General features: G+C 36.3%; 3 protein-coding genes across 3 annotated transcripts; all 3 read right to left on the bottom strand.

The window, feature by feature from the left end:
- Window positions 1-1,486: 1,486 nt before the first annotated feature.
- Window positions 1,487-2,598, bottom strand: LOC132789683 (procathepsin L-like). The gene has a single exon (XM_060797873.1). It carries the CDS (start codon window positions 2,551-2,553, stop codon window positions 1,555-1,557), a length of 999 nt encoding a protein of 332 aa, XP_060653856.1. The 5' UTR covers window positions 2,554-2,598; the 3' UTR covers window positions 1,487-1,554.
- A 1,969-nt stretch (window positions 2,599-4,567) lies between these two features.
- LOC132789690 (procathepsin L-like) lies at window positions 4,568-5,602 on the bottom strand. The gene has a single exon (XM_060797882.1). The coding sequence runs from the start codon at window positions 5,573-5,575 to the stop codon at window positions 4,589-4,591; it is 987 nt and encodes a 328-aa protein (XP_060653865.1). The 5' UTR covers window positions 5,576-5,602; the 3' UTR covers window positions 4,568-4,588.
- Window positions 5,603-8,501: 2,899 nt separating this feature from the next.
- On the bottom strand, window positions 8,502-9,758 carry LOC132789697 (procathepsin L-like). The gene has a single exon (XM_060797895.1). The coding sequence runs from the start codon at window positions 9,696-9,698 to the stop codon at window positions 8,727-8,729; it is 972 nt and encodes a 323-aa protein (XP_060653878.1). The 5' UTR covers window positions 9,699-9,758; the 3' UTR covers window positions 8,502-8,726.
- Window positions 9,759-15,164: the final 5,406 nt, after the last annotated feature.

The raw sequence follows: 15,164 nt of genomic DNA, 5'->3' as shown, positions 1-15,164 counted from the left end.
TCCCTGGCTTTATTCGGATAAGAGCTTTCAGTACCATTGTCCTTAACATAATTCAATGCATTAATTGGCAATCCGCCTGAGCAGCCCTTGTTGTTGTAAGGATAACCTCTTGAGCAGTCAACCAGATTTTGTTCGGACAGGGATACTGTTGTTGGATACTGTTGTTTATAAAATACTGGCTTTCCAGTGAGCCAACATCAGAGGGATTTTTATCTTTAATTGGGCTTACAGCGCCCGAAGTACGCCAATCAATGCTTTTCGGAACTCTATCCTTGGCAGAAGGATTATAAATATAGTCGATACCTTCTAGTGAATGATTTGATTTAAGGTTTGAGAGCAAAGACATTTTGAATTCCTCGGGAGTCAAATCAGTGAATTTATTTACACCCATCCTATAAGTCGTTTCTCCAGCTACATAGCGCTTGTTGTGCCTATTGATCAATTTCTTCAAATTCCGCTTTAAGTACATCATCGTAAGTGATCCTTGCCTGAATGTATCCCACGAGGGCGAAAAGCAAAATTCAAATTGCTGCCTTCATGATGAAGTTACACAACTTAAACTGATGATAGTTCAGTGGAGTGCCAGTTTTTATATACCAAGATTGGTAGCAATCTGTCAAGCATTACAGTGGAAACCCGCAGCTTATGTCAAGTAAAATATGTCATAGTGACGAACCAAGTGCAAAGTATAAAAGAAAAACCAAAATTTTTTGATTCATTTGTGCTGAATTAGTTGAGTAATGTAAAACCTAAGCTAAGTTACTTTCTATTTATAATAGTATACAAAATAAATCTGACACATATGCGCTAATCTTGGAAATGACTCGTAGTTCTTTTGCATAAATTTAAGCTTAATATAAATACAAACTGTTATGCGGTAAGCGCGGTCTATTTTAATACATTTCTGAACTTTAAAGTGGTGGTCGACCACAAGCGATAGTATATGGGTAATTCCATGACGAAATTTGTCCCGTGCGAGACTCTTTACATTGAAAAAAACCTAAACTGAACAATTTTGAAAATAAGAAAAGTTTATTTGTATAGCTCTGGATAAGTACTTTAATTAGAGATAAGAATGGTTTTGGAATTTTCTTTCTGCTTTGTTTTCTGTTGTGATAATTGCAAAAATTAACCAATTCGTACGCAAAACCAAAAAATGAACGAAATTATATATTTTATCGGAAAACACATCAAGTTCCTAAAATCAATCTTAGCTCTAAATATAGTGTTTATCTAGAGCTTTAAGAATAACATTCAATTATTTTTAAAATTGTTTCAGCTTATGTTATTTTCACTGCAGCACTGTAAATAGTCTCGCACGGGAGAAATTTCGCCATGGAATTACCCATATACGTATTGTTCAATTTAAACCATCTTAAAACTATTAAAGCTTTTTCCATTAACATAAAAAAACGCTTTAGATTTTATATACTAACATTTATAAGCAATTAAATAACATTTATTAGCAATTAATGTAAAAAAACGCTTTAGATTTTATATACTAACATTTATTAGCAATTAAATAAAAATGAAATACATATACAAAGAGGTCCATTAAACTAAAGGATAAATTGCATAACTGGCAATAGCACATTGATTATTGCGATTGCGAGCCATGCGAATATATCCGTTTTCTCCCCAATACTCGCCCCAAGAATTTCTCACCAACCAATAATCTCCTCCAACTGAATCGGTGCCGTATCCATCGATAACTACACAATGGTCTACAGATTGAGAGCACAACGGTTCATTTAAGACGCCACTTTGGTAATATTGGAACAGGGAGGCGTCGACACACACCGAGATGGGTCCCTTATTGGCGACGGCGGATGCCAATGCGGCTTCATTTCCACTAGCAATTTGTATAACAGCAGAGATTTTTGATCCAATATTGTTCTTATTGTATCGGCAAGTGTTGTCTTGTCCTTCATACGGATAATAGCTGGCAGTGTTTATACCACCATTGTCCCTAACATAATTCAATGCTTCAATCGGCCAGCCGCCTGAACAGCCTTGGTTGTAATAGGGATAACCTCTTGTGCAGTCCACCAAATTTTGCTCGGACAGGGATACTCTCTGGTATGAGGTTATAAAGTGGTGACTTTCGAGTGAGCCAACTGCAGAGAAAGCCCAACAGGAGGCACAGGATCCTTGATTTTTAACTGGGTTAACAGCGCCCCAATCACGCCAATCAACGCTACTTGGTAGGTTAACGTAGCTAGAAGGATTGTAAATATAGTCGATTCCCTCCTGGGAGTCAGCAGGATTGAGGTTTGTGAGCACAAGCGTTTTGAATTCCTCGGGAGTCATATCAGAAAATTTATTCACACCCATCTCGTAAGACTCCTCTCCGGCCACATAGCGTTTGTTGTGAGTGTCGATCAGTTTCTTGTTTTCCACGAATATCTGAAGGCGCTTAAACTCCTCACTAGCATCCTGGTAGGTTTTGTGGTGCTTCAATTTGAAGGCGTTAAACTCAGCCTTAAGAATGTCTTTAAGACTAGTTGCTTGGACAACTGCCACTAGAACCAGAACTAGAATGACTGCTTTCATTGTGATTTAGATTAAAACCCACTGAGGAACTGTGAGAAACTGAATTGAGTTGAGCACCGTTTGCCTTTTATACGTCTTTAATGAGTCCTGTAATTTACACTCTTTTTTATAGATAGGCGAAATTACATATTTATAACTATTTCAAGCGCTTTTGCAGATAGCTTAACTGTGACTCTCTTAAATAATAAACAGACAGGGGAAGGGTTTTATAACACATATTTCTAACACATACACCGTAATGTGGAGGGCTTAAATAATATTTTTTTGTTTAAAAGATAGTCGACAGAACAATACACTTGAATAATCATAAAAAGCTATATTTTATTTGATTACGTAGCTATTTGTACTAATAGTTTGAAATAGGTCAGTCGTAATCGGCTAAGATAACATTACATATACTTAGTTTGTAAACAAATAAAATCGTTAAATTTATTAAAAATTAATGCGCAATTAATTGAATATAAACTGTATGAGGCAAAAATAGAAGAAATCAACTAAGATGCCTTGAAGTCTATATGGCAAATTATTCTGACCCTATAATGTATATATTCTTGATCAGAGTCAACAGCCGAGACGATATAGCAGTCTGTCCGTCTGTTTGTCTGGCCATACTGCATTTCAGAGACAATAAGACAGAGAGGGAACTATCGTTTTTTTATATCACTTGTTATGCTTACACGCAGATTAAGATTGTTTCAAACATTCACCACAACCACTTCCGCCCCCGCAAATTGACTAAACTTGAATAACAATCGTTATTCTAAAGCTAGAGTCGAATTTTGGTATATATAATAATATCTATGTCTTTGTGATTTTTGAAAAGTTGCTTGCGAAGTTATTAAAGAAATACTTTTGTATGGCCCAAGACGCCTAAGTTGCTTTATATTTTGCGTATAGTATTATATCAATATACCAAATATACTATTTATTGCGTTTTTAGTATTTTTGTGGTAAATTATTTTCGTATATTTTAAGAATAATAATTTTTTTTAAAAGGGTAGCGGATATCTCACTTGACTTTAGCTTTATGACTAGTATTTAAAATTCTTATAAATGACTGACTGTCTGAAACCCTAGAAGTGACAGGCGCTCAAGAAAATTGTCGATTAACTAATTTAATTATGTTCATTATAACTTTTATATAACTATAAATATTCTCGCTTTTTTATAACATTTTGTGAGTTCAAGCGAATTATGATTTGGAACCTATCCGTTAGAATTTTTAGTTATAAATAATATAATACTTGCTTTATGATTTATAACTAAAAGTTCTAACGGATAGGTTAATTCTAACGGATTGCTTTAATTTATTTATTAAAAATGAGTTTTATGAGAAATATTGCTTTGGGAATATAACAGAGTTCGGAATATTTCATTACAATATTACAATAAAGAGAGCGCCGTACATTTGAAATAGGGCAATTTATTTACAAATGAGTGAATATTTTAAAATATTGTCCGTTGAACTAATGGATAAATTGTAGAATTTAATATAACGAATTGATTGTCACAATTGCGAGCCATGCGAATGCATCCATCTTTGCCCCATGTCTCGTCTCAAGAGTTCCTAGCCAACCAATAATTTCCTCCAACTAAATCGGTGTCATTCATTGAAGTCGCCACCTTAATAATATTGGAGGAGGGAGGCATCGATACAGAGGGAGATGGGCCTACTAGTCTAGGCCTTCTTTTGAGTAACTTGGAAGTATAAGCCTTTTAAATTCCTTGTCTTCTTTTCTGCTAATTAGCGCTTGTTGTGAGTGTCGATCAGTTTCTTGTTGTCTGCAGACGCAGTTGTTCCACGTCAGCTGTATGTATTTACGTCTGAGTAGAAATTTATTTTATACACGTGCACGTACATAATGAATATTTACACTTTAGTTTAGCTTTAGTGTTTTAGCAGATAACAGTTCGACTTCGTAAATATAAAACACTTGAATTTTTAAAAACCAATTCAGGATATTTATTGAAATTACTTAAATTTTTTAAAAGAATAAATAATAGTTGCATTAAAGATGATTAAGAAAAACGTCCCTTAGACCAACGGATAAACGCCATGGTCCGCAATCTTGCATTGATTATTCTTATTGCGCGCAATGCGAATGTATCCATTTTCACCCCAGGACTCTGACCAGGAGTTCTTCACCAGCCAATAGTCGCCGCCAATGTCATCACGACCATAGCCAACGACGACAACGCCGTGATTTACATCGTCCTGACACGAAGGTTCATCGAAGACACCTCCTTGATAGTTCTGAAATTGTGAAGCATCAACGGCCACTGAAATGGGACCCTTCTCTGCAACGGCTGCTGCCAGCGCAGACTCATCTCCACTGGCCACACCGACAGTGCCAGTGACCTTTGCGCCAATGTTCTCTGCATTGAAACGACATTCGCCATCCCTCTCTTCATAGGGATATGAGTCCTCAGTGTCAACACCACCATTGTCCTTGATAAAGTTTAATGCAGTTTCTGGCCAGCCGCCATCACATCCGCCATTCTCCTTGGAGCAATCGATTAGATTCTGTTCGGATAGCGAGATAAGCTGTCGGTTCTTGATAAAGTTTTGGCCCTCTAGTGTGCCAATGGCAGAAAAAGCCCAGCAAGATCCACATCCTCCTTGATCCTTAACTCTTGTAACTGCTCCCTTCTCACGCCAATCTATGCTTCCGGGTATTTGAACACTTGGTGATGGAGTGTATATTTGAGTGATACCAATTGTCAAGTCATTGGCATTGATGCTTGACAGCACTGTCTCTTGGAATTCCTTGGAGTTCAAGTCAGAGAATTGATTGATGCCCATCTCGTAGGATACTTCCCCAGCAGCATATCGCTTGTTGTGACTATCGATCAGTTTCTTATTTTCTACGAAGTTCTGCAGGCGCTTCAACTCCTCACTAGCATCCTTGTAGGTTTTGTGGTGCTTCAATTTGAAGGCGTTAAACTCAGCCTTAAGAATGTCTTTCAGACTAGTTGCATGGACAACTGCCACGAGGACCAAAATTAGAATGACTGCTTTCATTGTGATTTAGCTTAATACCCACTGAGGAACTATGGGAAACTGAATTGGGTTGATCATGGTTCGCCTTTTATACCTCTTTCATGTGTCCGAATATTATTTACGATCCATCCATATAGATTGGCGAAATTACATCTTTATAACCATTTCAAGTGGAAGGGAATTAAAAGAACTATTGCACATACTAGATAGGAAAAAATGTTGAGTTGGAATTAAAAATACCTCGGTCTTTTCTGAAAATTAACTAACAAAAGATGAGAGAAGATTCCTTTAAGCCTGTTAATGTCGATTAAGGGGATATGCATTGATTACTAAAGAAAGTCTTATTTTAAGAGATTCAGACCTAAGTTGTTTGGGGAAATTGATTTGAATTTAGCAGATGGAGTTTATGTTTTTATTTTATGACTCTTATTTTCTTTGACCATAAATTATTATAAAATACTTGTATAATGTAAATAGTATTGTATAATTATTATTTGTTTAAAGATATAGACTGTAGATTGCTTTTAGGCAACTCTTTCCTAACAGTTACATGATATTTTCGTTATAAAAAAATAGTTACAACAGAGGCTCATATATATTTATTTCTAATTTAATTCTTTAAATATGTCAGTCAAATAAGACCAATATAACATTCTGAATCATGTCAACAACTTATTCTATTGTTACTTATTTATGATTAAGAAGAGTATCTCGAGCAAGTACTTGCGATTTTTATTAGTTTTGCATGAGAGGTCGAATTTTTTCTACGGACTGACTCATAAATTAATAATTTAAGACATTTATATATAGAGAAATAAAATAGGTTTCAGAATATCGAAGAAAATCAAATGATTGGGATTTGATTTTTTTTAGCTCATTTATTATGTGCGGTGTCTGATATTTACCTAAAGAATTTGACTATTGAGTTAATATAAAAATAAATTAATTTATATAAATTTGAATGAAAATGATTTCTTTATTAGAAACTGAGCGCGGAATATTTCAATACAATATTACTATAAAGATTCAATATATACTCGTTTATTTAGTAATTATAAAATACAATACAATACAAAGATATTCGTGATTAGAGCACAATATATCCATTAAATTAAAGGAATAGTTGCTAAGCTGGGAATAGTACATTACGAGCCATTCGAATGTATCCATTTTCACCCCAATTCTTACCCCAAGAGTTCCTCACCAGCCAATAATCTCCTCCAACTGGATCTGTGCCATAGCCAATGACAACCACACAATGGTTCATAGATTGAGAGCACGATGGTTCATTGAAAATGCCACGTTTGTAATGTTGGATCAGGGAATCGTTGATACACACCGACACGGGACCCTTATTAGCAACGGCGGATGCCAATGACATTGCTCCAATGTTGTTCCTTTTGTAATGACAATAGTCGTTTCTTCCTTCATACGGATAAGAGCTTTCAGTATCTATACCATGGTACCAAATATATTTGAATGCTGCAATTGGCCAACAGCCGGAACAGCCGTAGTTGTTATAGGGATAACCTCTTGTGCAGTCCAACAAATTTTGCTCGGACAGGGATACTTTCCACCCCTTGTTTATAAAATACTGACTTTCTAATGAGCCGACGGCAGAGAAAGCCCAACAGGAGCGACATTGGCCTTGACCTTTAACAGGGTTGACAGCACCCTTAGCACGCCAATCAACTTTACTTGGAAGTAGTTGAAGGATTGTAAATATAGTCTATACCTTTTTGAGAGTGATTTGTGATCTGTGAATTTATTAACACCCATCTCGTAAATCTTTTTTCCGGCTACATAGCGTTTGTTGTGCATGTCAATAAGTTTCTTGTTGTCCCTAAAGATCTGCAAACGTAACTGTTCCTTGTATTCGTCATCGTAACTTTTCTTACGCTCCACTTTAAAGAGTTAAAATTCCGCTTTAAGTACATCATCGTAAGTGCCTGAATGTATCCAACGAGGGAGAAGAGCAAAATGGAAATTGCTGCCTTCATGTTGAAGTTACACAACTTAAACTGATTCTACATCAGCGGAGTGTCATGCATTATATATCAAGTCTGCTGTTCATCTGTTATTCATTGCAGTGAGAACCTGCAGCATATTTCGCAATGTCGAACAATGAGCAAAGAATTGCAGAAATAACCAAACCGGAAGGTGATTCAATATTTGAGCAATGATAAGTTAAATAAGGGTACCCAGTAATATTCTGTGTTTTTCATATACCTTATTGAATTTATATTTAGACTTCGCCTGACCCCAAGTAATATACTTCTTAGTTTTCGAAATACATATTATGATACGATATCGACTTATTTTATGGTGAACCTAATATGTGAGCAAAATTTGTGTATCAAACTGTCATAAAGCTATTGCTAAAAATTTAATTTACCCTAATTGAAGATTTCCAAACTCTACTTCATTGATATTTTGACGTATCACATATGTGATATATATCATCAGTTGATGTCATCCTGCATGTACCTCAAATTCAGCTCTCCTCGCACTCTTTCATCTGGATGTTACAAAAAAGCTTGCATACTTTTGGGCAGTACACTAAATGATGCTCTGACACTTTTCAAATAATAGACATCCCGACATTCATACATATATTTTAATAATTGCTCGCTGTTCAACTTATGTTTGTGTGCTTTCAGTGAGTTTGTTTTCCCTTTTTCAAAATTTAACTTATTCCATTTTCATTCGTCAATTTATGGCTCGATCTTGTCACACAATCTATTTTACTGCATTGTTTTTTCAAAGAAGAAAAGAAATTTTGAAAAAATACTTTGTAAAAATAAGAGTCAGCTAACACTTAATGCTATGCTAGGCGTTGATAGCTCAGCGAGTGAGTAAGTCGTTTAATCAGTCGGGAGGCAAGAATTTTATTCATAATGATGTGTGCATAGAATATTAAATAATGTAAATTATAGTGAAACATAGATGTGTTAAAGAGGTATATTAAATAATTATTTTTTTTAGGGATTATATTAAAATTAACTATATGATTTTCGATTGTGGGATTTGGTAGATAACTGTTCGTAGTAGTTGGATGTGGTCGATCCTTAATAAATTTATGCATTGCTTTATGTTGCTTATTTTTATTAATTTAAATGAATATATATGTATATATGTATTTTGATTTCAGTTTGTTAATAAATGATTGGATTTAAACCAAGGGATAGACGCCATGGCTGGCAATTTTACATTGATTATCTTTGTTGCGGGCCATGCGGATATAACCATTTTCACCCCAGGACTCTGCCCAAGAGTTCTTCACCAGCCAATAGTCGCCGCCGTTATCGTCATGGCCATAGCCTACAACGACAACGCCGTGGTTGACAGCACCCTGGCATGTAGGTTCATCGAATACGCCTCCTTGATAGTGCTGAAAGAGAGATGCGTCGATGGCCACTGAGATGGGACCCTTTTCTGCAACGGCTGCTGCCAGCGCGGCTTCATCATCACTGGCCACAACGACAATGTCTGTGACCTTGGCTCCAATGTTCTCAGCATTGAAACGACACTCGCCATTCTTGGCCTCGTAGGGATACGAGTCTTCAGTATCGACGCCTCCATTATCCTTAATGTAGTTGAGGGCATTGTCTGGCCAGCCACCCTGACAGCCGCCATCCTTCTTTGAGCAATCGACAAGATTTTGCTCAGATAGCGAGACAAGTTGTTGGTTCTTGATGAAGTTTTGTCCTTCCAGCGTGCCAATGGTAGCAAATGCCCAACAGGATCCACATGCACCTTGATCCTTTACACCTGTTACAGCGCCCTTTTCACGCCAATCAATGCTCTCCGGTATCTTAACACTCGGCGAAGAAGTAAAGGTTTGAGTTATACCATTTGCCAAGACATTGGCATTCATGCTTGAGAGCATTAGTTCCTGAAATTCCTTGAAGTGCAAGTCGGAGAATTGATTGACGCCCATCTTGTAGGATTTTTCTCCAGCGGCATGGCGTTCGTTATGTTGGTTGATTAACTCTGTGTTGTCTTTAAAGATTAGCTTTCGCTGATCATGCTCGGTGACATCCTTATAGATTTTGTTGTACATCTGTTTGAAGGACTCAAACTCTTCCTGCAGGTTGGCGTGGGCAAGCCCAATGATCAGGCAAATGCCAATTATTGCTTTCATTTTTAGATTTAATTTGATCTTTACTAGAGCAACTTAAGTTACAAATTGTATAGAGTGATGCGATTAACAGCTTATTTATATGCTTGTCTTATCGCAAATGGATAATGCGCTAGAGAAAAATGCAATAACTTGATACCAAAGTTGATCGATAAAAGACGATTGATGCAACAGAAAAGTGAATCAGTTAGTACATTGAACTGACAAGTTCAGTCATGAAAAAATCTATTATACTAGAAGAGCGCGGTCAGCTCTTCGAAATGTTTATGGCTTGAAGTGGGCCACTGATAACAGACCTTGATAGCATTCAAGTGTATCTCGATTTGCAATGACTAAAGTCATAAATACGAAAGTTAAGCTGATAAAGCAGCTTTGCATCACAAAAGATTGCGGGTTTTGCACTAAAGCACTTTAAAAATGACTACAAAGTACTTAAGTATTAAATAAAATAAATGACTTTAAGTGGCTTGATAAGGGTTTTTAGTTTAATCAAAACTTTGTCCTAGAGCAAAACCAATTTGCAAATTATGAGCACCATCCAAAAATTATTCTTTGTTTGGTGGTATTAGTGCGAAATTGTACAATTGCAATTCGAAAAAAGTGCAGCATACTTTTGGGCATGCGAAAAATTCGCATAGCGAATTAGTAACTTAATTTAAGCAGATTTTTAGGATGTAGGAAAACTCAATAAGCTAATAAAATGGTTAAATTATTTGAGAAACATTTAATATTAATAACTTCTCGCCTGCACATTTTTTGAAAACTCCACAAGCTATATGTTTCTGATAATTACACTTTGAGAGTCACATATATGGATAATCACATCCTGCCCTCATTAATTACTAACATGGAATGTGATTTTCCCACAATAATTTATCAAAAACGAAGAGTGGCCATTGAAAGCGAAAATCCCCGATAAGTAGGTACAGCATCGTCACTTGAAAGATCTAAAGATCGGCGTATGCAAAGGCGCAGGCGCAAAGCGAGGTGAGGCGAAGCTATCTGAGAATGTGTCACAAATCATTCACCCCAGACACCCCAATTTCCCGCACGCTGCATCAACCTTTGGGGAAAGTGGAAATGATATTAGTGCTGCCGAAGATAAATAGAAAGAACAGAAAAAAAAATGTGAAATTGTAACAGTTGCTTGGAAAAATCAAATAGTCAAAGTCAAAGCAGTGGCAGCAACACAACTTCCACTGAAGCATTGAGAACAACTCCCCAAAAACTTTGTGCGACTATCATGTAATACAATCCGTGCGTAACCGTGCCGTGTCTATGTACTCCAAACACAGAGAGAAAGATACATCAGCAATGTATCTGACGGATGCACGGATGCAAAAGGTGAACAAACTCTGTTGCGCATGCGTTGTTATCTTCTTCGATATTATAGTATCCTCGATGTCGTTGTCATGCGATTTGAAAACATGAAATATATAAGAACACTTCCGTTGCCCCCGAGTTGAATGAACTGCAGATGATCCTGTAATCCAACCAACAGACTGCAGACTTGTTGCATGCCACCTAGCGTAAATATGGAGGAGTACAGTCGACAAGGTGGGACTCGCAGCGAAGATTTTCATCGTCAGTTGATATCCTTTAAAATGTGAAGTGAGAAATTTGTTGCAACATCTTGTTCGCGGGGTGCAACACAGACACATCGTCTGCAGGAATCTAATGGAAGTGAATGGATCCGCATTGACTGCACAGCCAAGTCCGGAATGGTGTGGACTATTTATAGATCTGTTGTTGGCTGTCGCGAGACTTCGTCTAGTTAGAGAGCATCATGTTGCCGACGAGGGCTGATGTTAGGGGCTGTCTTCATGCCACAGACTCGAGCAGCGATTCAATTGCATTCCAACGCGCGTTCGGTACAGAGAGAAACAAGAGATACGGCTGCCGATCACAGTACGACGGATACGGAGATCGAATTTAATTGGATTATCAGTGAATCAGTGAATCAATTAATTAGTTATAATCAAAAGAATTGAAAACAAAACGTGACAAGTTCCTAGCTGCAAAGCATACCAAACTAATTTAATTATATACAATATATATTCAATTTAAAAAGTGTGTTCTCTAAACAATTTAAGTGCTTAACTTTAAAATATTTCAAAAATTTATATAAATCTATAAATTTTTTTAAGGTGTGTATAAAGATTCTAAAGAAAAGCAAGTGAATAGTATACAAATTATTTTAAACAATTTAAGTAAAACAATTTATAAAGATTTCAAGACATACATCAAAAGTGCGCAACAAAAACTATAAATATTTTTTTTTGGAACAAATTCGATTTAGAAATTTCTAAATAATTGTAAGAACGTATTTATCAAATATTTTAAACTTCAAATATATTTTCAATATACGTGTGTACAAGAACAAAAGTTTAGCTATAGATCAATGAAATACTTTGGGTGAATGAGTAATGCGAATGTAATTTGATGTCAGGCTAGTTGACAGAATTAGCATGCCTCTTCCATGTTGTTCCACAAAATGCTGGAGGAGACCAAATATAGCGACCATGAGTGTTCGAAGATAAAATGACCACATCCCAAGGCATTTAAGTGCCAATGTCTGGAACGCAACAGCAGCGACAAAAGAGGCAACAGCACATTAAATAAAGAAAAAAAACTTCAATTTAAATTGGGAAGACTGTCGCAGGCTCCCTCGACTTTTCATTTCACTTTTCACCAACAACAAAAACAGACGAAAAACAGAAAGACAAAAAAAAAAAGAAAAACAACAAGACAACAAAAAGGAAAAACGTAAACAACAAAAAAAAGAGTGAACGTCGCACAAGTTCAAGATTCTCACAGATACAAATGCAGATGCAGATACAGATACAAATACAACGAGAGTCGAGATACACGGAATACACGAATCCCTCCGTAATATGTTAGCTAAAAGTAGAAAAGAACACACGAGACACGAGGCGAAGCAATAAACTGCAACGAATGTAGTTTAATGCAGTTTGCTGGGGATCCTACACTTCACCTCCACCTCTCGCATTCCCCTTCCTCCCTCGTTGGCGATGCATTTTCCCGCTTTGGCGCACGACAACAACCACAACAACAACAAGATCGCTTCGCCTTTTCCCGATGCGATAGTTTGCTTGATCTATTTTTGGCCTAGCCAAGCCGGGCATTGTCTTGTCGCCTCAAGTAATTTGTTTGTTGCGTTTCTTTTGTACATTACAGCATACACTGTGCGAAAGCCGCAGCATGATTTTAATCGAATCAATGATATCTTCTCAAATATGTATGTTATTTTAGATATTTCAATATTTTGATGTGTCGGTTGAAAGACTGAAATGAAAAAATTAATTGAAAAATTAAACTATTTCGAATCATGAATATCTCTTCCAATATTAGTTTCGATATTTCAATATTTCGTAATCGTTATTACATTTAGTTCAGCTTAGAGTGTTCCACAAAAAAGTCGAGAAATTTATTTTACTTTTACATATATTTATTATTGTTGAATTATAATAATTTGTACTTTTTCTATATTTTAACTATCATGTTGGTAGTAACACCTCAAGCGACTGGTTGCTTTTATCCTTTCACACATAGCCCATAATTGTAAATTGTTTCTTACAATTACATTTACTTATTATATTTTTGAAATAAAACGTAGGAAAAAAATATATATAGTACAGCTGTGAACTTTGAAATAGTTGTGCTTACAACATATGCGTCTAAAATTGAAAAATACTATTATATAGATTCACAGCTAAATATATTTTAATTCGGACACTTGTGTTACATATTTAATATCTAGAAAATATTTAATAATTTGTAATTTACAAATAAGTTGTAGGGTACAATATACAGCAAGAGTTGATCGGACTGTAAAACATGTTTAAAATATATTGTCTTTTTATTAAAATAGTTGTATTACATAAATAGTATTATTACATAAGCAGGTCGTATAGTAAGAGGTCTGAAGTGTTTGAAGTGGCGCTCAGTGTATATGAGGGATGTGAAAACAACGGTACATAACGGCAAACAAGCAAACAAAGTGCAAAATCAACAGCGACGCCATTGGCATCGATACTTTTGCAATCGACATCGATAACAAACATTACAAAATTGCCTCTAAGTTAGCTCGACTTGCAAATTCCCTGTAAAGAGTATTATGATTACTTCAGCATCCTTCAGATCTATGAAATAAATGAATAATGGCATTTTCAGAATTGATAATGTGATATGAGAAACATTAAAAAAATAATCAAATGATATATAATTATCTATGATCAATGACAACTGACAAAATCAGGCACTCTTCTTGCAAATTTCTGCTGGTCGCAGGGTATAAAAAGTGCAAACAAATATTTATTTAAAGCAAACAAACGTTGCAGATACTTTTCACCCCACAAACAACCACAATAGCAACAACAAACATCGCATACACACATATTTAAGCTAGCAGCTTCAGTTTCCAAGTGCAACAGCTACGGCAACTGCGAGTGCAACTGCGAGTGCAACTGCCACTGCAACTGCAACGTTGATGTCGTGTTTAGTTTTTCCCCAATGGCCCGCAAAATTAAAAATAGTGAGCATTAGATGAGCAACAAGACCAATGACAAAAGGCAGGAGGGAAGGGGGAACGAAAGCAGCACCTACTTGAGCGACGGCTGGAAATGTCAAGAGTGCGTCGACATTGCATGTTGACAGTGGAAATGGAAACGGTGGCAGAACTATTACGACTTCCATGTAGCAGCCACATCCACAGCCACAGCCACAGCAGCAACATCAACATCAACAGCAACTGTGCGCGCGCGCGCCACACACATCTGGGCTGCTCCCCTCTTCTCACTATCTCTCTCTCTCTCTGTGTCTCCCCCATCCACAGCCACTGCTGCTGTTGCTCTTGGCTGCAGCCAAGAATCGTTGCAGGGGGCCAAATGGAGTTGCGTGTGCGCTGCGCTTTGCGCTGTTGCCCGTAAATGGGGGAAGTTGCATGCCACTTCCGTCTGCGCCACAGACTGTCTGCCTATGTGTGTACCTCAGTGTGTGCTTGATAATACCCGGCTCTCGAGGTGCTCAAGGGTATGATATTTTCCAGCAAATGAAAATTTCAAATGAAAGTATATCCAGCGCCTCAAAAAATAGTTATCTTATTATTGATTAGCTAAGAGACTAAAAGACTTACAGATATCATAGTTTATATAGCGATTGAAAATTTTGACACGCTTAAAAATGCGCATTTGCATCTTAGAATGCTTATTAGTATACATATTTTTAGAATTTTTTATACATTCAGTCCATATGAATCCATTTTGATGTGACCAAAGTTCGTTTCATTAAAACGAGAGATAAAATAGATTCCAACATTTTAAAATGTATGTAAATAATAAAGAGTTTGCTTTTAATTGTGATAAACAAAAATAAAAATAAGCCATATATTCGAAGTTTATTTGTTTAATTATGTTAACATCTTATACATAACAGTCACTTTAATTCCCA

This window comes from Drosophila nasuta, chromosome 3 (genome assembly GCF_023558535.2).
Source record: "Drosophila nasuta strain 15112-1781.00 chromosome 3, ASM2355853v1, whole genome shotgun sequence".
NCBI classification, from domain to species: domain Eukaryota; kingdom Metazoa; phylum Arthropoda; class Insecta; order Diptera; family Drosophilidae; genus Drosophila; species Drosophila nasuta.
The sequence above is the reverse complement of the archived record's forward strand: the minus strand, read 5'-3'. Positions and strand labels throughout refer to the sequence as shown.

Bases quoted from the DNA above. Each gene is read 5' to 3' on its own strand.
- LOC132789683 (XM_060797873.1), bottom strand. From the start codon at position 2,553: ATGAAAGCAGTCATTCTAGTTCTGGTTCTAGTGGCAGTTGTCCAAGCA.
- LOC132789690 (XM_060797882.1), bottom strand. From the start codon at position 5,575: ATGAAAGCAGTCATTCTAATTTTGGTCCTCGTGGCAGTTGTCCATGCA.
- LOC132789697 (XM_060797895.1), bottom strand. From the start codon at position 9,698: ATGAAAGCAATAATTGGCATTTGCCTGATCATTGGGCTTGCCCACGCC.